The sequence below is a fragment of the Carassius gibelio genome, chromosome B5, assembly GCF_023724105.1.
Source record: "Carassius gibelio isolate Cgi1373 ecotype wild population from Czech Republic chromosome B5, carGib1.2-hapl.c, whole genome shotgun sequence".
In the NCBI taxonomy this organism is placed as follows: domain Eukaryota; kingdom Metazoa; phylum Chordata; class Actinopteri; order Cypriniformes; family Cyprinidae; genus Carassius; species Carassius gibelio.
Window position 1 is genome coordinate 23,545,761 of NC_068400.1, and position 23,272 is coordinate 23,569,032.

Below are 23,272 nucleotides of genomic sequence, written 5' to 3' on the forward strand. Positions count from 1 at the left end.
GTTAGAAAAACCAGTGTTGGGAAAGCTAACAGTATTCACGAAGTATTTGTTTACACTACAACCTAGTAACAAAGAGTAGATTATCACAATGAAGCAATAAAATGTGGCTGTAATATTGTGAATTATTATTACAATTTACAATAACTGATTTCTATATTAATGTAGTTTAAGTCATTTATTGCTGTGATAGCAAAGCTGAATCTTCAGCAACCATTACTTGTCAGCAGTCTTTGGTGTCACATGATCCTTTAGAAAACATTCTAATATGTGGATTAAGAAACATTTCTTCTCATTATCAATGTAAAGAACAACTGTATTTGTATTTACATGGTATACATATTTTTTACTTCCTCAATGACCCCTAACTTTTGAATGGTAGTGCATAATCTAAAATAAATAGAGACGAAAATAATTTAATTTAAATAATTTATATCCACCTTATTTCCCGTGAGAGCAGAATATTGCAAACTGGTGTGTCTTCCAATATTATTGTAATTTATTATCTTAATTATGAACACAGTGGTTTGTAGTGCAAACAGTTTTGCAGTTTACTGCACTTTGTTGCAGTAAACTTTGATTTTGTGCCTCCCCCAAACCTGAAGGACATAGTGTCGGACCTTGGCTCGAGTGTCTTTGAGCTCTGTCTCAGCTTCTAGCAGCAGCCTGTCAGCTTCTCTGAGCTCTGCTCTGCGCTTCAGCAGGGTCTTCTCCACACACTCCACCTCCCCCAGCACACACTGTTCCTTCTCTGCATGTGATAAGGAGCCTTCCAGCCCACTCCTGATGAACCAAAAACAGAAAGGCATTTGATATTTATGTGTGTATTTCAGAGGTGTACATAAAGTGTGATGTATTAAAGGGTTAGTTCACCCAAAAATGAAAATTATGTCATTAATAACTCACCCTTATGCTGTTCCAAACATGTAAGACCTCCTTTTATCTTCAGAACACAGTTTAAGATATTTTAGATTTAGTCCGAGAGCTCTCAGTCCCTCCATTGAAGCTGTGTGCACGATATACGTGTTTGAGTACATGAATTACTCTGGGATATTGGTTTGTTTGAACTCAGAGGGAGGGTCAGCCACATTAAAAAAGTTAACAGCTTAAGTCATTTGTGGATTAATGCGTATTAGAGATGCGAACCGTTTAAAACGATTCAGTTCGATTTGGTGAACTGAATGATTCGTTCGCGAACCGGATATCCAGACTGCTTTGATTTGAACTCTCTCTCACACAGACACGGAAGAGAAGACAATGCTGAATAAAGTCGGCGTTTTTGCTATTTTTTGACCAAAATGTATTTTCGATGCTTCAAAAAATTCTAACTGACCCTCTGATGTCACATGGACTACTTTGATGATGTTTTTCTTACCTTTCTGGACATGGACAGTATACCGTACACAGCTTCAATGGAGGCACTGAGAGCTCTCGGCCTAAATCTAAAATATCTTAAACTGTGTTCCGAAGATAAAAGGAGGTCTTACATGTTTGGAACAGCATAAGGGTGAGTTATTAATGACATAATTTTCATTTTTGGGTGAACTAACCCTTTAAGTCTATATTGAGTAAGATACACTGGTGTTGCTATGCTGACTGACGTGTGGCGCTTCAGTGTGTGGACAGTCCTGCGCAGGCGTTTGATTTCTCTCTGTAGCTCTGCTGTTTTTTGTTGAAGTGCTTGCTGTTCTTTATCACTGTGAGCTCTTTCAGCGCATTCCTCTTTGAGCCTGCGCTCTGCCTTCTTCAGATCTCGCTCCTGAAACACAAACCAAAACTACTCATCTTGAAAATGATGGACATCAACATGCACACTACCAAAAGTTTGGGGTCAGACTCAGTATTATTATTTTTTATTGTTTTTGACTTTTATTTCACAAAAATGCAATAAAAACAATTGACATTTTTAAAACATCTTTCCTTTTTTATATATTTTGAATTATAATTTAATCTTGAAATGGCAAAGCTGAATTTACAGTCTTTAGTGTCACATTTCTTCATTCTTTTTTTTTTCAGAGGAAATACATTAATATGCTGATTTGGTGCTCAAGTAACATTTCTTATTATTATCATTGATGAATAGAAGTTCAACAGCATTAATTAAAAATATAAATATTTTGTAACATAATGTCTCTAATGTTACTTTTCATCAATTTAAATCAGCCTTATTGAAAAAAAAAAACTAAAAACATACGGATCCCAAACTTTTAATTATAGCACACATAATTGGAATTATATGACCACAATCGGATGACTATTAGAAAATCTTTTGTAACATATATTCAGTACATTAAAATGATGTAATAAAGAGTAACACTTTAGTGCAACTCAAACAGTTGAAATCTACATATCTCATACCAAGCCCTGATGTCCAGGCACATTACAGTGCAGGGTCCTACTGGGCACCAGAGGAATAGTCAGATTGCTGGGAGGAGGTCCGTACATCAGCCTGGCTCCATCAGGGGGCGGCCCATATAGGACTGTACTTGAGCCAATGGGAAGTCCAGGCACAGGGTGATTGTAGACAAATGAACCAGGAGGACAATCAGTACCATCGGGTAGAGTAAATCCGGCAGAGACTGATGGAGGCGTGAAGCATGTCCCAGACACCCCCTCTATATCTCTCTCTCTTCTACTGTCTCTGAACATCTGTGCATCTGAAGAGACACCAGGACAGATATTACAGCGCTGACATGATATCGACCATGATGACGTTGGACAGAAAGACTCTGAACTGGGGTTCCATGGCACTTGCCTCTCTTTCCATGAGTGTACGGATGGGGGGAATAGACCCAGTATCCTCCATTAACAGGTCTTCTCTCCCTGTGTGCTCTGTGGCCAGACCGCCGGCTTCTGTCAGGGGACTGTTGGTGCACAGAGCCCAGTCCTGAGTCATGTGTGGCCTGAGATCCAAAACCAGGGGCCTGAGGACCAATAGCATGCTGATTACAATAATACATTGGCATTAACAAGTGCATTCCTTTTCTCATGCTAAAATAACATGTTTCTTACATTTTGATTTGATGGGACATAATACCAACATCCTGTGTTTGGCAGGGGATCTCCTAAACTGGACAGGAAGTTATTCTGCTTTAGAAGAGTCTCCCTCAGTGCTCCAATCTCTTCCAGAAGCTCTTCTAGATTTATGTTGCTAGCTACACAAACCACAATATATAACAAGAGTCATTTTAGCCTTGAAGGAAATGTGCATGGTGTTTGCCCACAAAACGTGCCACCATGATGCTAGGGTGTTTTGAGGATCTTTTCATTAAAAGATGATAAACAAACCTTCTTTGGCTTGTGCTAGTTGATCTCGGAGACGTTTGGTTTGGGCCTGTTGTCTTTTCAAAATTTGGTTTAAACTGTCCAATTCTTGCTGTTGAATACTAGACTTTGGAACACTGTGGAGATTCCCATCTGTCTTATGAACCTATAGAAACAAGAATCCATTCATTAACATGTAGAGATGGGGAAAGTACATTAGTAAACTAAAGCCACCGTTTCACTATACCCAACACTATCTATCTCCTATCAACTTCACAACCAGTCTGAAAGTTCAGAGTGACCTTGACGTTCTCAGAATGTGGTAATGCTGATAAGAATGGAAAATTCCGAGCAGACACATTACCCTATCTCTCAAAAGCTTCTGGAGAACCTCGACTTCTGCTTCAGCATTAACCAAGTCCTGAATGGCCTGGGCAGCCTCAATCCTGGAGCTTTGTAACTCCTCTGCATTCTACACACATATAAACAGATCATCATCAGTGAACCTCTCTCACATCGATTTTGGTCCCGTAAGATCTCGAGCAGTCTGCCCTGTGTCTTACCACTGCTCTCTCCTGATGTATTTTCTCTACAGTGCTATGAAGAGAGTGAAGTTTGTCCTTTGCTGCAGTCAGTTGTTGGGCAGCCGTTCTGTCAGCAGAGGAAAAAGAACTCTTGAGCGCCTGCAACTCCAGACTGAGAGATGCTAGCTGCTCCTGAGTCTGGCTCTCTTCAGCTTTCACCTAGAAAAACAACACACTTTAAAATACATAGCTGCTTAAAGCAGGATCGAAAGTAAAATACAAGTTAATCGTGCCATTTCTATAATGGCACTGGTAACTCCCATGCAGTTTCCATAGGTTCCAAGAGTAAAAAAAAAAAAAAAAAAGTTGTTCCATGCCAAAGTTCCCTTAACCTTACATTTGATTAAAGCTTTGAAATTATATATAAAAATCAAACTTATAATTAAAATATATTTAAAATGTATTGAAAAGAGTGGATCTGGATGCTGCTGCTACTGGCAACAGTGAAGCAAAACACTCAGAATTACAGGGATTAGGATGCATATTCCTGCTTAAAAGTAAAGCAGGGCGAACCCCATAGCAGACCTAGACAGGTGGTGCTGGGGAGGAGGAGGGCTAAAGAAAATTCTCACGGATCGCAGTACTGAGCTGGAATAGGTCGGGACAGAAATAGAGTAGACAGGAAAAAGAGATTGACTGACTGTGCTGCCAGCCTGGGAGAACCAATCCACTCGAAATAATTTTTAGAAATTGAGCAAAAATAGAAGAACATTTTAGAAAAATTAAATAAAAATTAAATTACTCTTATTCTTGCACCTGTTTATCTTGTTCTTCTAATTCAGCAAGAAGATGGTCTCTTTCCATTTCTGTCTCCTTTAAACGCTGCAGCATGAAGTACTGCTGCTCATGAGCATCTTCCAGCTCTTTCCTCAATCTATGGAGCTCCACCTCCTCACCCCGTCTCTCTGCTGCCTGCTGAACTCAAACACAGAGGGATCAGCATCACTTTATACTAAGACATTATACTGGAATATGTGAGCTTTAGAAATGGCAGTGTAACTTAAAAATCTATTTTTAAATAATGATTACTTGAATTCCACAACATCAACTCACCTGAGCCTGGTATCGTTCTTGGTACTTCCTGAGTCTCTCTGTGAGCGAACTCATCTCTCCAGCAAGTCTCTCCTGACAGCAGTGGGCCTCGTCTCTCTCTCTCTGAGCAGCAGATAGCACATGATGCACCTCCTGTTGTAGCTCCATCAATTTCTTATTCACTGGTTCTCCAAGGTCTTCAAAGCTGCAATAGGACAGAATAACAAAGACATATCACCATCTGATAGACACATCTGTAGCCACACAGTCCACTTATTTTAATCTGCTAAAATATACTATAAGAATCTATAATACCTTAGTATTTCTTGTCCTCTAGCTATGGCTTCTCTCAGCTCTCCTAAATGTTTAGCCACACTTTCCGGACAAAGCAGCTCCTCCCTAACCTGCTCCAAATCACACTGAAGAGCATCCACCTTTTCCTTAAGACTGTCTCTTTTCTCCTGTGAAAGACATTTTCAGCTAAGGATTCAAAGATTTGAATCTTACTGGAGACTAAATGATTTTCATACAACAACAAATGCACAGCACACTTTTTTTACAGGCAGTGAGAAGAGTTAGAATGAGTAAAGCATGTATGTATTTCAGTGGTCTTTCCAAGAATCCTCTCTTTCCAATAGAGGAAAAAGTCTGATAGAGCTTTATTACTCAGGTATGAAGTCTGATGTGCAGTAACACACCTGGAGAGCGTTGACCTGTTGCTGAAGCTCTGTGTTCTCAAGCTCTCTGTCGGCAGCCATCTGCATCTGTGCCAAAGCATTCTGTCTTTCTTTCTGCAACTCTGCCTGCAGTGCAGAGTACTCCATCTGCAAATGTAAATGCCAAGAAAATGTACATGTTAAAAGGATTGTTCACTCAAAAAATACTAGTATATTATGTCCCTAGTTGACTAATGCGGAAAAGACTAAAACTTTATTTATTCACTCAAAATCTTGTTCACTCTTCCTCATTTAGATGAATATTTTAATTCAGCAAGGATGCATTAAATTGGTCAAAAGTGGTAGAAAAAATGTTACATTGTGAAAAAATATCGTAAAATTAATGCTGTTAATTTGAACTTTATATATATATATATATATATATAAATGAAAAAAAAATCTAACATGGTTTCCACCAAAATATTTAGCAGCACAACTTTTCAACATTGAAATGAATAAGAAATGTTTCTTTAGCAAGTTCCTAAATTAAATAACTGCTTTTCTTTTGAACTTTTCATCAAATAATCCTAAAAAATACCACAAAAATGTGCAAGGTTTAGTTTTTCAGTATTAATAATAATACGAAATAATTTTTTAACACCAAATCAGCATATTACAATGATTTCTTAAGAATCATATGAAACCAAAGACTGGAGTAAAATAATAACCAATAAAATAATGAAATAGAAAACTGTAATAATATTTCACAATATTACTGTGTTTTATGTTTTTTTTTTTTTTTTTTTTTTTAATCAAATAAATGCAGTCTTGGTGAGCATAATGTTTAAAAATCTTTAACAAAACATGTTTAATGCAAAAGCTCCAAAATGAATGCAAACTGATAATACATAACGAAGTGTGAATATGTGAGATCTGAAAGAGTGAAAGATAAGATTTTCAGTGAATGATGACTTAAAATTCAGCTTGTTGATGAAGGATGTGATATGATATGTCCTCATCCATATTCTTAAAATATATTTTATCAGTTGAATTGTTGATGAAGGCACTATCACAGGCACAGTCTTAACTTGTTTTTATGGAAAAGGGCAAAATGAATAATCAACCTAACATTTTGTGAAATTTAAAGGGGACCTATTATGCAAAAATCACTTTTATAAGGTGTTTGCACATAGTTGTGTGCAGTGTGTGAAAACAACCAGGCTATAATAGTACAAATCCAACCACTCATTTTTTTACAATCCCAAATATGAAGTTGACCGCTTGAATTTGTTGAGCTTATAATCACATGTGGGACTTATAAAGTTTGTGACAACAGCTAGGGAACAATGAGACCAGCTGTTGTTATTTCTATCTGGCCGTACTTCCCGTCCCTGTAATTCATAACCAATAATTTATTATGCACAGTACATTCAGATGACTGACTTTTAATCAGAGTACATTTTCTGTAAAGATAACAAACTTGTACTAATAGTGGAATGTTTATTTGAAAAGACCAGCACCGGACGTATTGCCGGAGCTTGAGCTCTTGAAGCTCCTCCCTCTTCTTAAAAGGGACCGGACCACCAGCTCATTTGCATTTAAAGGGACTTACAAAGATGATGCATTTTGGCTCATACACTAAATGTGGCAACTTTAACAAGCCATAAAAATGATCTCTGGGGTATTTTGAGCTAAAGCTTCACACACACACTCTGGGGACATCAGAGACTTATTTTACATCTTGTAAAAATGTAAATAATAGGTCCCCTTAAAAAAAAAAAAATTGGAGCAGAATTTTTCTTATTACTTCTAGATGAACTATACCATTAGATAAATAATAATACATTATGCGTGAATATGAAAAAATTCTATGGCGATATATCCTACCTGATTTAGTTGTTGAAGTCTGCCCAGCTCCTCCTTCAGCTGTGCGGCCTCAGTATCTCTCTCCTGCAGCTGAGCCTCCAGCTCTGCCTCATATTCACTGACCTGCCCCTGAGCCTGCTTCAGCTCTTCATTCTCCTTCCTCAGACCCTCCAACTCCTGCTGCTGATGCTGCAGCTCCTAGAACACAACAAAACAGTATGATAATGTTTTGACTTTTTACAGAGTGCTGAACTCCTATATTAGAGACAGACTCCAACCTCCAGTGTGCTTTTAGCACTCAGAGCTTCTTTCTGCAGCTGTGTGCATTGCTGCTCCTTCTCACATAGGAGGCACTGCAGAGCGTCTTTCTCCCTCTGCAGGCGCCTGCAATCTAACTTGGCTCTTAGTGCTTGGTCCTTCACCCCCTGCAGATACTCCTGGAGACCTGCGATGATGCCCTCCAGGTCATGCTTGAGTGCTTCATTAGCAGCGATCTGACCTGAAAGAGTTGAGTGGTTTCTTCTACTTATTTGATGATTTTAAATGATCGTATTCATACATTTATAATGGTTCAAAGGCTGTCTTTATCGTATTAAGGTTAAAAAAACAAAGTAAAAAAAAGTTTCTGACCATCAGTGAGTTGTTGCTCTAGTTCTTTTATCTCCTGTGTCTCCTTGTAGATGCGCGTGATCATGTCATCCAGCCTGCTCTCCAGTTCCTGCTGTTTTCTGCTCATGATGGCCAGCAGCTGTGTCTTCTTGGACAACTGAGCCTTTACATGGGCCTGCAGGAACAATAGCAGAGAGAGATGGGATAGAGTATATCTATTACATGATCAATTCTGCTGGTATTTGACTCTAAGGCCCCTCCTTGTCCAAGATCTCTAACTCAATAACCTTCTAAAATAAGCTGATATGTATCTTTGGTACTCCTTTTGTAATAAAAATAAGTACGGTACACACAAATATAGGTTTATTAAAATATCAATTTAATTTTGTACATCTTTTAATGTTAGTGTTTTTTAAATTTTATTTTGTATTAAATTACGCTTATACAACTACAAAGTAAATGATAATTTTAATAACAATTTAAGATTGATTCTGCTGAACACAAAAGAAGATATATTGAATAATGTTAGTAACCAAACAGATGACAGTGGCTTTCATATATGTTTGAACTATTTCCATAGTCAGTGTCTGTTTGGTTACCAACATTCTTTAAAATGTCTGCTTTTGTGTTCAACAGCTAAAACAAAGACATACATGTTTGAAACAACTTATGGGTGAGTAAATGGTAACAGAATTTTTATGTTTGGGTGAACTATCCTTTTCAGGCCCCTTTATACCAAGGATTCTAACTATAACAAATAATGATAATGAAAAAGCTTTTTAAAAATCTTTTAAATATTTTACAATAGTCCAAAACGCCAACAGCATAGCAACACCCTGACAACCACCCCAAACGTCCTAGCATCCAGGAGGTGACTTTCATTGGCTAAGACTCTCACATTTCTTGTAGAAAAAAAAATAAATAAAATAATAATAATAATCTAGTGTTACCACTAGGTTGTATTAATCATTAACATATTAAAACTGATCTAGACTGATTATTGATTCCCAATATTTTTTAATCATTCTGATACAAATCCCAGAACTCAAAAAAGTCAATTCACGTACATTGAAAAAATTGATATAGAAAAAATTTTCACAGAGAAATTGCTAGTTAATATTACAATTAAATACAAAGAGATAACAGTTAACATACTGAATTTAAATTGAAAAATACATACGTTTTTTTTTTTTTTTTTTTTTTACTTTACTGCAAAAATAAATATTTTTTTATGGTGTACAATATCCACCCAAAATAACAATCCAATCAATTCGAACTGGATGCGAATTTGAACGCAGGGACAGTCTTGGACTTCTGCATTTGTTCCTTCTCAACCCATTCACTTCCTCTTCACTCCCAACAAAAAAAAAATATCTCAAAGTGAAAATGTAACACTTTCATTAAACATTCATTTTAAACAATGCCTCGTTTACAGCCAACTCTGCTTTAAGACATTAAACCAACACTATTTATATATAACAACTTCAAAGGTACAGTATGTAGATCTTTCTAGTGGTTTACTCATTTAATACTGTGCATTGTTTTTGTCCACTGCTCTCACAAAATATGCAAGCCAGCAAACTCTGATGACATAATGCCTTTGCAATTTCCTGTTATAAACACTGAAAATGTCCAACATTCATGAAACATCATACTGTAATGATCAACTTTAAAAATGAAAGAAATCGTGTTCAGTGATGCTAGATATCAATAATCACTTCAACAAATAACATTACAAGCCCCAAATTGCAATAGTATGACAGCAGCCTCCCACGAGCCCCTCCTTGACCCCAGTGGGGTACTTACTACTGCGGTGTGGCTGCCATCTCTTCACGTTCTGTCTCTATATATCCATTTCTCTCATGTTGCTGCCCCACGAGGAGTAACATCGGCACCTTGTGCAGGAAGTGAACATTTCCTGTCTCTTTCAGCTGTTGTTCTAAACTTCAGAGCTTTTTTCCATGGACTCCAACTATCTCTTAAAGTGGCCCCCTCCTCTAGACTTCAATCTCCCCCTCCTTCTCTATCCCTGCACTCTTTCTACCCTCCTCTCAACTCTCTTTGAATCAACACAGGAAACTTTCAGCAGCCTCAGCCAATCAGAGACAGTGTCTGTGGCCGGGTGGGAGTAAGGAGCCTCTCTGGCTCCACCCACAGCATCAACAGATTTCCCAGGACAGAAGTGCTCTCTTCTTTCTTAAAGAGACAAGAACCTCATTTTATATGCCTGCTACTCGCAGATGAGCATCTTGGGTTAGTGATGATTAATTCCATAGAGAACCTAATCTTGTTATACACCTTTGTTGTCAGGGAGTTTCCACAACACATCAGTTATTTTACACTCATTTTGTCCTACACTGTTTGCATACCCTTTTCTTCAACAGAAAACAGGAAGACGTGCTTTTTTTGTTGTTATATAACATAAACAAACTAATGATCTGACATATGAATAAAATATGAGTTGTGTTTATAAATAACACAACATATACAGACAACAAACCTTTTTACAGTCATGCATTTGCAGATGTTGTTGAAATGTGGCACTGTTATTCCTGCAAAAAACAGGTTCTTGCCTATTTCTAAAACATAAATCATTACCTGCAATATTTGTTCTAAGCCTATTTGTCAATTAGATTTCACGTTCCAAATATGGTAAAATAGCAAATATAGACAAACAACAGCCTACAAAATATTAGTCATTTTGACGGAAAAATAATGCATGTGAAATATAACAAATGCTACAGTAAAACTTGTTAATTGTTAAAGTGGTAACTACTTTTTCTCACCATATATTGAAATTACTCACCAACATGCAATTTTTTTTTAAATGTAAAAAGTATAAATGACAAATAAAAAGTTTCTATTACAAGTCTTTACATGTACACTACTTTTAAAAATATTTTTAAAGATTTTTTTATGATTCTGAAAGAACATCTCTTATGCTCACCAAACTGCATTTATTTGAATCCAAAATACATTAAAAACAATAATATTGTAAAAATGTATATTAAAAAAAATGTTTTGTAACAATGTAAATGTCTGTACAATTACTGTACCAACTGAATATGTCCTTGCTGAGTAGAAGTATGAATATATTTTATTTTGGGTAATTAAAGTTGGATTGTTTTAGTGACATGCAGGGTTGCCAGGTTTTCACAACAAAACCAGCCAAGCTGCTACTCAAAACTAGCCCAAAATTAGCCCAATCACGTTTTGAGCGGGATCGCCCGGTAAAAACTGCATTCCGGTGGGGTAAAATACATGTTTTTGTTGGGGTTCCCCAGGTAAAAATCAGCATTTTAGGGTCTAAATATCACGTTATTGGGGTCGCTTAAACCCTCAAACATGTAAATGAACTTGCAGCAACAGTGTTAAAGAAGCCTGAATTGGTAACACTGGTGTCATTTACTTTTATTTAAACCCTGGTGCTATTTGGCTTTATGTAAATTAATTAGCCATTATTTTTAAAATGTCCATTTAAATTAACCTTAATTTTTAATAATGTGGCTTATTATTATTACATCAGTTCATGAAAAACGATACAAACTATAAAATAAAACATTTTAACAGTAAATTTCTAGCGACCACCGCTTTATATACAGTACATTGAACAGGGTGTTTTACAATGTTCAGTTAAGGCTAATATACTGCATTATTAAGAATTGTTGTAGCAATTATTATTAGGAAAACATTTACTTTTTGAACAAATGGTGTGTTTTTCCCCACTGTGTTATGCAAATAATAATCCTCAAGAGAACAATTTTCATGAGTCTGTTCAGGGATGAGTGTTACTGACATGTCTGGGGTCACTGGGATCCAGGCTGTGCAGCAGATTCTGCAGCTGCTCCGTTTCCTCCTGAGCTTGGCTCCTCTCAGCATTCAGCCGGTCCAGCTGCCTCTCCATAGCCTCCATCTCTCCTCTCATCTCCCCCAGCCTCTGAATCCTCGTCTGAAGCTCCTGCCTGAGCAGATCCTTCTCAGCCTCACAGATCTATGTGCAAATCAACACAGACAAATAAAAATTATTAAAAATGAATCTGAATGTGGACTCTTAAGACGTTTAAAGGGGAACATCTGACTCATCTCTGAGAAACTGTCTCCACTAATTGCTGGAGCACTTCACTGGCTTTAAGGATCTGCTGCTCTTTTGCCTCAATTTCTTTATGCAACTGCTGTAATCGCTCTTCAGCTTAAGCCAAAACACAGATGCATTAGCAAAAGGGCAGAGATGTGGATAATGTCCTTCATCATTTGTTGGTAGTGCTGTTAATAAGAGCAAACAACTACAGATTGTTCGAAGTAAAGAGAGTAAAAAAGGTATAGCATGTGTTATATACAAATGTTATCATTTTAGGAATCTATTTAGAGCCTTAAATATAATATGAGGCCGCAGTGCCCTTGAACTTTTGTACCTCTAAGCGCAGCATTTTCTCCTGGGGTGTCTGTCTCAGTCAGGTCTGCTGCGGCTGGGTTTGTGCACCCATGCTATCCGTCTCTGATGGAAAGGTGATGTTCCTTTTCTGACCTTCCTATGTATGGACTCTCGCTAGAAAGGTTCTCCACCTCCACCTCCTGAACAACAAAGAGAATAATCTCTCTAAAAATCATATAATCCTACCACATACAAATCAATATTGTATGATAATTCTGAAATGGACATTCTATAAAGAATAGAAACCTGCTAATGTCAAATATATTGTTGTTATTCTGAGTAAAGTAAAGTCATTTGAAGCTTTTATATTTCAGATTTTGATCGTCAAAGATCAAATGTATGAAATGTCATCTATGATTATCAGAACGTAACACACAATTAAAGCCTAGTGGTGACCAATAATTCTATATTATTATAGCATATTTTGTTTTCTTTGCTTAAAAGTGGAACCGAATCAATTAAAACTTCATGTTATACCCATTCAGTAAGATTTATTTATGATAATAAGAAGAAATGTCTTTGAGCACTAAATCAGCATTAGAATGAGAAGGATCATGTGACACTGAAGACTTAATTGTAATAATATTTCACAATATTATTGTTTTTACTGTATTTTTGATCAAATAAAAGCATCCTTGGTAAGCATAAGAGACTTCAACCCTAAATTTTTGAACAGTAGTATAAATTTAGAAATCAATGGGAAAAAAACTCACAAAACACACACACAAAAAAAAGAAAATCACAATGAGTAGTCGATTTGTGTTTATCCAAAGCTTTAATAAATCCAAGCAAATACTTACAGGATCTGGATAAAACAGAAGAGGTTCAAACTTGGCATCTACTTTGTGAAACGCCAGCTCCTGCTCAAGCTCGTAGTGTTTCTGACAGGCCCGGGTCAACTCCACTGTAATCTGCTTCAGCTGTGTAATAAGAAAGAACACAACACATTACCTAAAACACATCGGCCACACTTCAATACAAACCTCTCAGCTCAGAATGAAATTGCATCTTAAGGATACGTGTAATACAAAACTGTTACACTCATGGAAATACACAAAGCAATGAATTATATTTAGAGGCATACATGCAAAAACCTCAAAAACATGCTAAAGAACATAACTTTACCATACCGTCAACATCGCTCTCTAAAGGGAGCACCTGAGTGGACAGGAGAACACAGTGTTTGCATCATAAAATGATTGGTGGGGCACATGTGAATACCTGACAGAGAGAATCCAGCAGAGGAGTGTGATGCGGAAGCTGAGATTGAAGCAGCAATGAAGACGAGAGACAGCAGAAGGCATGCAAACAGTTTATGTAAAGGCACAGGAGTGAAATATACAAAAAATAATAATAATTCAGCATGGAAAAGAAAAGTTTGAAAGATAGAAAAATTTGCTTTACCAACATAGGAATCAATGACATTTTACAACATATTCATATAGAAAACACAAATAAATACTGTGCAGTGCAGTGAAGGAATTAGCAAAAATGTGCTGTTCTTATAGTTTGAACAGATTTAGTTTTTTTAGTTGTTTTTTTTCGAATGCAGGCTCTCCAAGAAGTTCTGTTTAAACAGATGGTCAATAAGACAACAACATACACACACGCACGCACACACAAAACAATTTTCAGCACCGTTCACAAAGTACCTTTAGAGCAGGTGGCAAAAGCATGGAGTGAGAAGAGAGAGCTGAACAGGAAATAGTCTAGAAAAGACAGGAAAGTGAAATTTTGGAAAGCGAATCTCTGGGCTCACTGTGAGTTTGTAAGTGCAGAGATTTGGAAATTAATCTGAAAGAAGACATAAGGAAGTTAAAGATTAAAGTCATCATGACATTATGATATTTACATAAAAAGTCAAGATGTTTCAGTTATGGAGCAAGTTAATTCTAACAATTCTGAAGAACAACTAAGAGAATATATATTTTTTCTTTGGTTCTTTGGATTAATATGCAGTGATCATTTGTGTATAATAACACCAGGACAGTATATTAACCTGATAACTGTCACTCACGTTTTTGAAGATAGAATTGAATGTGCATGATTCAAACCTAAATTTTTATAATTCATGACTGAAAACATTTTGTAACATGATTTTGATGTGCCATTCACATGGTAATGCAATGTCTGATTTTAAAATGGGTTTTAAAGGATGAATTTTGAGATTTAATGTTTTCAAGTGATATATAACTTCTGATGATTTCTAAAAAGTGATAGAGAAAAAGGCAACGAGGAACGGGGTGGCATTTAACAGGTTAAAGGTTTAGTTCACTCAAATGAAACTTCTGTCATTAATTACTCACCCTGAGGTACTACACTCACAGGTGAATAGGGCAAATATTTTAACTAACAGATATCACAATATCTCTTTTGTTGATTAATCGCAGTACATTAAGTCGACTGTTTTTTTAGCCGTTTTCTGGAATGTTATGATAATATGCAAATAAGGCATTATCTACTTAAATATGTACATTATTTAATGCATTCACATACATTTCCAGGACAGAAATTGTAACATTTGATAAAGCCTGGCTCAAAATTCCTGTTTCATATTGTTGTCATATTTACATTTAGTCATTTAGCAGACACTTTCATCCAAAGCAACTTACAAATTATGACAATAGAATAAATATAAGTGTTGAAGGTTTCGCAGAGATTTTTTCGGATTTTTACTTTTTAACATAAATCAGAAAATGGCCATTCAAAAATGTTTAAGAATGTAATATACATAAATGGGATTGACATATGAACAAATCTTTCTGCATGAGAAAAAAAAAGTATTAGAAACAGGCTTTATAGAAACTATAATTGTTACTTTTCTTTCTATAAGTCATGTTATCAAGGCAAAATAGGCCGAAATCTCTAAATTGACCAGTGCATGTAAAAAGCATATTTCATTTGGCTTTAAAAAGAGGTTTTTCTTTAGGTGGTGCAGCCTAAGGAAATGCTCTAAAAATACATGTGATATTACAGTTGTGTTGGAGGACAAAATAGTCAACCCTGATGACACTGAAGACTCCATCACCCACCAGTTCAGATTTGGTGTCAAGTTCTTTCTGGAGTTCCTCACAGCTCCGTTGTTGTTTCTGATGTTGTTGGCTCAGGCTTTGGTTGACCATTTCCTGCCGCTCTAGTTCTTTCAGGGCTGTGGTTTGCTCACTCTGAAGCTGTGAAATCTGTTCAGTTCTCAACTCCAGCTCTTGCTCCAAATGCTCCACTTCCTCTGTAAGGGCAGCACAAAGAGTGTTTAGATTATGAAAGCACAATAGAAAAGAAATGTAGAAGATGAGATGATGTACCCATGTTAAAGCACTGATATGCTTGCTCTCTTTCCTGTGCACTGATTGGTTGTCCATCCAACATTTCCAGTGACCTCAGATGGAAGATTAGGAAGAGGTGATAATGGGGCAGATTGAAGATGGGGCTTTCTGCTAATGTCACACTCATCAGGTTCTTCAGGGGCTTCAGTTTAGTAATCTCATGAAGATAGGTCACAAATGTAGAGGATGTTGCTAGTAACATTAATGTGTATAAATCAAAACTGTATATCAGCGATTTACTTTTAATGTGAAATATTTGGTATTAAAGGAACAGTTCACCCAAAACTGAAAATTCTGTCATTACTGAACCTTACTTCCAAATCTCACTTTTTTCAATTATTTTTTTATTCTGTAAACACAAAAAGAGAGATATTTTTAACAAAGTTGGTAACCAAACAGTTTTGATGCATTTTGACTTTCGGTGTACTGACAAAAACAGTGAGACACTTTTCAAAATATATTTTTTATGTTCCACAGAAGAAAGTTATATCGGTTTGGAATGATATTAAGGTGAGAAATATATATATATATATATATATATATATATATATATATATATATATATATATATTGTGAACGATCTGTTTGAGACCTTTTTTGATGATTGGCTGTTTAAAAAAATCTGATTAACAAAAATTGAACCCACTGAGAATATCTTGTTTCTCTGTAAATTTTTAGTATGAAGAGATCTGAGCTTCTTTTTCATCCAAACTGGAAGATGTTCAATGTTGTTGAAGGCCAAATTCAGAACCTGAAGATTTGTCATGTGCTCTAGACCTTTAATTTTTCTGTACATAAATGAAATATATGTCAATTTGTACTGGCCTTTAGGACATTGTATCTTTCATTCTATGACAAGACTATGAAATATATATATATATTGTGAGGAAATGTTTCTTCTCAAGCAGACAAATGTCACATTCTTACTGTGTCCTGTTACAGGAAAGGTGGAGTTGCCGTAATTGACATAGTTTCTCTAGCTTCTCAATTCTCTCGATCCTGTTGTTACTGAGGTTAAGAACGTTTAAGTGCACACACTTATCCAAATTTTAAATACACTAAAAAAATAATAATAATGCACAGAAGTCAATAAATTAATGCAAAAATGACTGCAACTAATGCTACTTCTCACACTAAGCATTAACCGGATAATGTAAAAATCTTACTTGAAATTATTTGTCACTTACTGTAGACGCAGACAAATCCAGGGCTTGCACAAGGACTAAACTTTCAAATTTAGTCAATTTCCTGATCTGGTCTTCTGTGATGTATCTTGTCCCCTTATATTGCCTTTTGTCTATGAGAAGATGTTTGTGTAAACGAGTGACAAAATACGAAGTGCATATATTGAAAACTACTGGTGGCAGCCAAGCAATTAATGATCTGACAACTGAAATATTTTGCTTAATTTGTCTACGTTGTATTGCACAACACTTTAGCTGCTATTGAGGTGGGATACGGGGGAAGGTTAGGGACATGTTTGGTGGTATGGGGAGGTTTAAAGGTGGGTTAAGGTGCAATTAATTACAGATGTAATTATACGCAGGTATTTAAAAAAATATAAGTACAATGTAAAAACATGTATGTACACAATAAGTTGTTACAAATAATTGTTACAAATGATTAATTAAAATGTAAGTTAAGGCCACCTAATATAAAGTGTGACCCAATGTTTTTACAGATACTGTTGTCTTTTTGGCTTACAAGTACACTAACTGGTAACGGAACTGTACTAGGGCCAAAACTGTTTATGATGAATGAAAATCATAATAATTGAACAAAAAAGTAAATCAGTATTAAAAGGATTAATGCTTATTTCACTCTTTCTCATCTTTTAATAAACAAGACATAGTTAACATTTTACTGATGGAGTTCTGTAGTTAGAGTAAAAGGTCTGAGACAAGAGTAAAACAAGAAACTATACACGTAAAAGTAAACTGAAAACACCAGAAATAATGAAAGCATGGTGAAATCAGTAAGTTTTGATAAAACCAACACCTAGGATACATACGTACCAAGTTGATCCATTCACTTGTTGAATAAGTTCGGCAAAATAACGTAATACTTCAAAAAGGACCTAAACAGATGATTTACCATCATCACGGGGATCTTCTCGAAGACCTCCATCCTCAGACTCCGACCATGAGATGGCGTTTGGGGCATAGTTTTGCTCTGGAGGCTCTTGGAACATTTGGATCCCGCTGCTGGTGGTCCTCTGAGGATCTGATCCCCTCTTTTCATTTCATTCTCATGGGATATTAATATTATCTGATGCCAGCGAACACGACGCTCATCCTAAACCATCTCGACTAATAAAACGTCACTGCTAACATAGTAGTTTATTTTGCTTTGTTAATATTGCATTGCAGACAAAATCTGACAGAATGCAAAGAGCTATAGTCATCTAATAACTAAAATGTTTTAATATATATTAAAAAGCAGTTTTACATTTAAGTACATGTTCATTCAAAGTTTTACAGACAGGACAACTTTTGTTAGCCCAGTTTCCATAGCGACCGATTATTAGCATAGCTCCAGATCATCCAGCGACCGTCAGGTTATTATGATTCTTTCTCAGAGAAACTGTCAAAGCGATTACAAGCCTGTTATGTTTATTTCGTGTCCCAGGTTATTTAGTTCATGTGTTTCTGAAGGCTTTAAACTGAGCCGTCATTCTCTCGCGGTTCTGAATCTCCAGCATAAGCTCAAATGATTCGCGGTGATGCTTGGATCATGTGACGCAGCTGCATTTATTTCAAAATAAGAGTCCCTTCAAAGCAGACACGTAGATACATGAATAACAGCTAACACTTTAACAACTAACATCTGTCCACAACGCAATTCTTTAGGTAAACTGCATGTAATGCTTTTTGTGTAATGCATATGCATGTGGTTGATAAGAATAATATATTTTGAGTAACCTAAAAAAAAAAGGTTTATTTAAAAGTTTGTTTTTATTCTCCAATTCTCAAATGTTATTTTTAGATTATATTGCTATAGAATAGAAGAGCATATGAATGAGCTCTTCTATTGACATGCAATTCATCACTTAATTTTCACAGCCAGATAATAGGAAATCAGTTTTAAAATCCTCGAAAACACTGGAGTATTGTTTGCAGGCAGCATCTCCGCAGTCATAGTCAAGTGGCCACCAGCTGACCCAAGCATGTGAGTCCAAAGGAAACCTATACCTAAAACATGGTATAAAGAAAATCAGCTTCAAGGCTTCTGTACAGAACAATAAAAGGAGAAAAACTGTAAAATACATTACACTAATTCACCCTAATGCAACCAATTATGGAATTAACAGACACTTTTGATTAATTTGTGGCTTTTAAAAAAATGATCAAAAGAAAACCAAATTAGCCAAACAAACAAGGACTTACTTATAACCATGATTCACTTTTATCTTAATACTTTCAGCAGTCATAATCAGATACTGCTTTCCAATTTCGAAATTCGTTGAACTGCAAATTGCCCTTTTCACCAAATCAATTTCTGAATCTGTTTTTAGGTCATCTGTTTGTTCTGCAGAAAAGAATTTAAGAGGTTGGATTGAAGCTGTTATGAAACTCATTTCTTTCAATTGCTTATTCAAGTTATTTTGTTTTAAACCATTCAAATAATTTAGATCTTGACTTGCCAACAAATCATATTCAGTATACTCTTGCCTTTTTTGAGCACTGCTTGAACTTTTGCTTTGTAGATCCCAAAATCTCCTGTTGCCTCAGATGATTCAATTAACACTTTAAATGCTAGAAGAAAAAACACACACACTGTAAATGAGATGTACCATTGTGCACGTGTATGTGCCAATGATGTCTTGTGACTTCAAGCATCATAAAGGTCAATATTTACCATATTTCATGCTTTCTTTGCACATGTCCTTTTTAAGCCGTTGAGCAGTGATTGTGGGATCAATGATGGATTTAAAATTGCAGCATTCCGCTTATTTTAAAAAGGACATGAAAATGCCAACAAACAAACTGTTATAAAACACAGACACATTGAACTCACATATGTAAATGATAACTGCATGAGCAGCAGTGGTATAGTAAATGCAATGTTACAGGTCATGATTGACATAATTACCCTGAGGTCCCTATAAGTGAGACACAGCAAATGATTCATGATTTTTGTTGTCAATTGTTTTTTTTCTGTCCTTTATATGGCTTACCTGCCATGCAATTGCATTGGTCTCCCTCACAGAGTTGTAACAGTCTGCGGCTTTGTTTGTAGTACAACTTCATACACATATTTTCTATTAATAAGCCAGATGAGAAAGCTGATTGATGTAGCTAAAATAAGTTCAGCCAGACATAAAACAAACATTTGTAGAAATGCTATACCTGGAGCATAAAATTCATAAACTTTGAATACTGAGGATCTGGTCATGCCAACTTCAAATTCCTCTTGAATACGGAAACCCACACAGTATAAGTCTTCTGATGGTATCTGTATGGTAGAGGTACTGCATGGTAGAAATATTCTACAAGATCAAATACACATCATATTGTAATTTTTGCTCAGTGATGCTCACCGAATCTATCTGAAGGATGACTTGGTCACCTGTGATTTTATAGTCTGATATTCGAGACTCAAGTCCATTCTGGTACTGCAAAATATAGAAATGTATAAATGTGACTCCAATTTGGTAAACAATGGATGGTTTCTATGAAAATGTATTACCATATCTAGATCTTCCTGGACTGGGGTCACACCGGTCGGCAAATTAATTTCCATCACAGTCATTAACTCCTTTTCATTAGAATTTTCAGGTGGCTTGTATCTTCACATATAATGGCATTTTAATTTTAATGGATTTTACAAATCAGAATTTTACAGAGAAGCTTAAAACATGTAATTTCTTATTGAGAGTTCCTACAGACTTACTTCGCACAGGCCACAATCCTCTGTGACAAAAGCATGGGATCTGCTCCACAAGAAAATCAAATTAGCTGAACCAAGTTGATTTTAAAAGGAAACCAAGAGTAAAAAAGTAGACAGTAGTACCAAACTTACCATGTGAATTTGGGTCGCGTTCATGAATGATAATTGATAAATCAAAATGGCAGTTTTCATTGTTTTCTGTCATCTCATAGTACACTGTTCTCAGCTGTAAAAGAAGTTCCATGCATGGAATAAAAAAAAAATGTGGACTAAGAAACTAAAAAAGAAAATTGTAGACTGTTGTAATGTTTATTACACTGAAAAGGACCATCTACTAAAAAATTATTTGTCAAATGGCTGTTATGATACATTTTTTTTTTAGAAAAGTCAAATTAAAAACACTAAAAATAAAATGATATGAGAATCATAACATTATAAAAGTATGAAAGACAGATGTTCAGTTTTAGATCTGCAATTCTGAAATAACTGTCAATATATCAGCCAGCATCATACCAATATGTTGTATATTCCTTTTTGTTAAATATAAAGCTTACTCACACTGGCAAATGACACACCAGAGCTTATTGCAGTTTTGATGATAATATCATCATTTTTGATCACCTTTTAAAATAATAATAAAATAAAAGAGATTATTCATGAATAATTTTAGATTCCTCTCTTTATAATTCAGTTAAACGGTAAATCTTACCTCTATTGGTTTATGCACTGGCACCTGTTGCGTTAGTCTGATTCTGCTGATGTTACCTCTAGTCTTGTATTCAATGTCAACAACCATGTCTAATGTGGCTTTACTGGCTAAGATGCTGTACTTGGTAAGCGCCTCCAAACTGAGAATGCTGTCCTGAAAATTTGAGGAAACAATTTTGATCACATCTGATAAATACAAAATTAAAATCATACAAAAAATATATATACACACATGACTTGCATTGGAGTACCTGTGTTGAATAGATGCCTCCTCCGTATCTCTGGTCTTGTGTTAACCAGTTCAGGATGGGTTTTGCATAGGTGAAATCACCTCTGATTAAAGTGTTAAGCAAGACGTAAACAGTAGTTTCCACGGTCTTTGACGTCACATTACTGGGTTTCCTGTCTGCTTTGGACTCCTGCCAGAAACGAACTGTGGCTGGGTTCCCTGAAAATGTAAGATGTGCGGACAAATAGGTCATATTGTGTTAAAAATATGAGCGCATCTAATCTTTGCAGATATTTTGGTCAAAGTGTACCAAATAAGATTTTACCAGTATCTTGAGACTGCTTTTTGATTTTTTCATAAAGACTGACTGCAGAAATACTATTGATGTCTGTAAGCGTCAGGGCATAAGATGCAATTGCTGTAGCATATACACTTTCAATCTTCTCGGAGTTAGAGGTGATGTACTGCGCAGCGCGATCTATAGCGACTTTAAAGGCCTGGAGAGACAAGAAAAACAAACCTAATGACTTGCCTACAATGTCTGACATTTAGATTTATGTCTGGTTAGATTGTACCTGTAAGTTAACGTCTGGGACCTTCATAGCATTTTTAATTCCAATCATGACAAAAGATGTGAGGAAAACGGTCTTTTCAGTGACATTAGCTTCAGCACCCTTAGAGAAACAAAATCTTGATCAAAACACTGCAAAATACAATGTTATATCATAAATACTCATTTTTTTCCATACCATGAGTTTAGGTGGAATAGATTGTGATTTCTCAGAGAAGGAGCCATCATCATTCTGACAGTTTTTAATCAGCCAGTTGATGGCGTTGGTCAGCATTTGAGACTCCAAAGAGACGTATTCATGCATGTCAGCAAGAGTCCTGACCATGAGAGCCGTCACCCTAAAAAGGTTTGCACACATGTGCAAAGTAGCATGTGAATTGCACTCTGTATACTGTATGTAAAACTTTTAACAAAAAAAGAAGGCATGCTTCATTCCAGCTACCAGCTAGGAAAACTAAGAGACTGAGCAGTTGATTACCAGGTGCTGGCTGATTTGTCCTTGTTTGACCACATGCTAAAGGCATGTTCATGCTTCATCTTAAATGACATGATGCTGGTGATGCCTAGAAAGGAACTTAAGACATTAGCCTTGTTTTCAAAAAAAAAGAGAGAAAGAAATGGAATTGATGGAATTTCTAAGCGAGTTTAAGATCAAACCAAGAACAAATGTCTGCCAGACGGGCCAGAAAAAAATACTGCTTTTAATTAAAACAGTAAACAAGATGATTTATTTTATTTTTTTACCCCATTAGCAGATTTTCCAAGCAAAACTCACTTAATTGTTATGCATTTCTCAGAAAACAAATGCTTAATATCTTAAGTCATTATGCTTTTTAATTTATATATCTTGACTTAAGAATGTTTAGATATGTGTTCTGGAAAACAAGACAAAATTACAGAGTAGAATGCTTTTTTTTCTTTTCAGTGTGGAAAATTAATTATTTTAAATAATTTGTAAAATGAAAAGTAATTCATAAGACAGGCAATTAACTTTTTTTTAAATAATTCCCTGTTAAAAAAAAAAAACAGCATTTGCTGGTTAGGTATGTTTTGAAGCATGGCCGCTGGTTTGAGCTGGTTAAAGCTGGTTTTTAGTTGGTCATGAGCTGGT

At 35.8% G+C, this 23,272-nt stretch overlaps 2 protein-coding genes across 4 annotated transcripts in view; both read right to left on the reverse strand.

Moving 5' to 3' along the window:
• The window catches only part of LOC127957412 (centriolin), a 27,105-nt gene extending 10,846 nt beyond the window's left edge, over positions 1 to 16,259 (reverse strand). Inside the window, exons 1-22 of the mRNA XM_052555940.1 lie at positions 15,743 to 16,259; positions 15,473 to 15,666; positions 14,093 to 14,149; positions 13,571 to 13,598; positions 13,241 to 13,360; positions 12,421 to 12,580; positions 11,805 to 11,999; positions 8,030 to 8,183; positions 7,678 to 7,898; positions 7,421 to 7,597; positions 5,576 to 5,701; positions 5,193 to 5,338; positions 4,899 to 5,082; positions 4,602 to 4,760; positions 3,825 to 4,004; positions 3,626 to 3,733; positions 3,286 to 3,427; positions 3,010 to 3,152; positions 2,753 to 2,921; positions 2,356 to 2,654; positions 1,599 to 1,756; positions 618 to 780 (exon numbers count right to left, since the gene is read on the reverse strand). Of these exons, the coding sequence (XP_052411900.1) occupies positions 618 to 780; positions 1,599 to 1,756; positions 2,356 to 2,654; positions 2,753 to 2,921; positions 3,010 to 3,152; positions 3,286 to 3,427; positions 3,626 to 3,733; positions 3,825 to 4,004; positions 4,602 to 4,760; positions 4,899 to 5,082; positions 5,193 to 5,338; positions 5,576 to 5,701; positions 7,421 to 7,597; positions 7,678 to 7,898; positions 8,030 to 8,183; positions 11,805 to 11,999; positions 12,421 to 12,435 (2,739 nt within the window). The 5' untranslated portion in view covers positions 12,436 to 12,580; positions 13,241 to 13,360; positions 13,571 to 13,598; ... (1 more) ...; positions 15,473 to 15,666; positions 15,743 to 16,259. The remainder of the gene's footprint in view (positions 1 to 617; positions 781 to 1,598; positions 1,757 to 2,355; positions 2,655 to 2,752; positions 2,922 to 3,009; positions 3,153 to 3,285; positions 3,428 to 3,625; positions 3,734 to 3,824; positions 4,005 to 4,601; positions 4,761 to 4,898; positions 5,083 to 5,192; positions 5,339 to 5,575; positions 5,702 to 7,420; positions 7,598 to 7,677; positions 7,899 to 8,029; positions 8,184 to 11,804; positions 12,000 to 12,420; positions 12,581 to 13,240; positions 13,361 to 13,570; positions 13,599 to 14,092; positions 14,150 to 15,472; positions 15,667 to 15,742) is intronic.
• A 670-nt stretch (positions 16,260 to 16,929) lies between these two features.
• c5 (complement component 5) overlaps positions 16,930 to 23,272 on the reverse strand; it is a 29,959-nt gene continuing 23,616 nt past the window's right edge. For all 3 annotated transcript variants that reach the window (XM_052555937.1, XM_052555939.1, XM_052555938.1), the window contains exons 26-43: positions 22,640 to 22,724; positions 22,340 to 22,499; positions 22,166 to 22,264; positions 21,916 to 22,087; positions 21,613 to 21,809; positions 21,363 to 21,515; positions 21,212 to 21,274; positions 20,786 to 20,879; positions 20,657 to 20,696; positions 20,453 to 20,552; positions 20,304 to 20,378; positions 20,113 to 20,218; positions 19,941 to 20,024; positions 19,622 to 19,711; positions 19,435 to 19,518; positions 19,150 to 19,291; positions 17,858 to 18,954; positions 16,930 to 17,060 (exon numbers count right to left, since the gene is read on the reverse strand). In XM_052555937.1, coding sequence (XP_052411897.1) covers positions 18,813 to 18,954; positions 19,150 to 19,291; positions 19,435 to 19,518; positions 19,622 to 19,711; positions 19,941 to 20,024; positions 20,113 to 20,218; positions 20,304 to 20,378; positions 20,453 to 20,552; positions 20,657 to 20,696; positions 20,786 to 20,879; positions 21,212 to 21,274; positions 21,363 to 21,515; positions 21,613 to 21,809; positions 21,916 to 22,087; positions 22,166 to 22,264; positions 22,340 to 22,499; positions 22,640 to 22,724 — 1,886 coding nt within the window. In that variant the 3' untranslated portion in view covers positions 16,930 to 17,060; positions 17,858 to 18,812. The remainder of the gene's footprint in view (positions 17,061 to 17,857; positions 18,955 to 19,149; positions 19,292 to 19,434; positions 19,519 to 19,621; positions 19,712 to 19,940; positions 20,025 to 20,112; positions 20,219 to 20,303; positions 20,379 to 20,452; positions 20,553 to 20,656; positions 20,697 to 20,785; positions 20,880 to 21,211; positions 21,275 to 21,362; positions 21,516 to 21,612; positions 21,810 to 21,915; positions 22,088 to 22,165; positions 22,265 to 22,339; positions 22,500 to 22,639; positions 22,725 to 23,272) is intronic.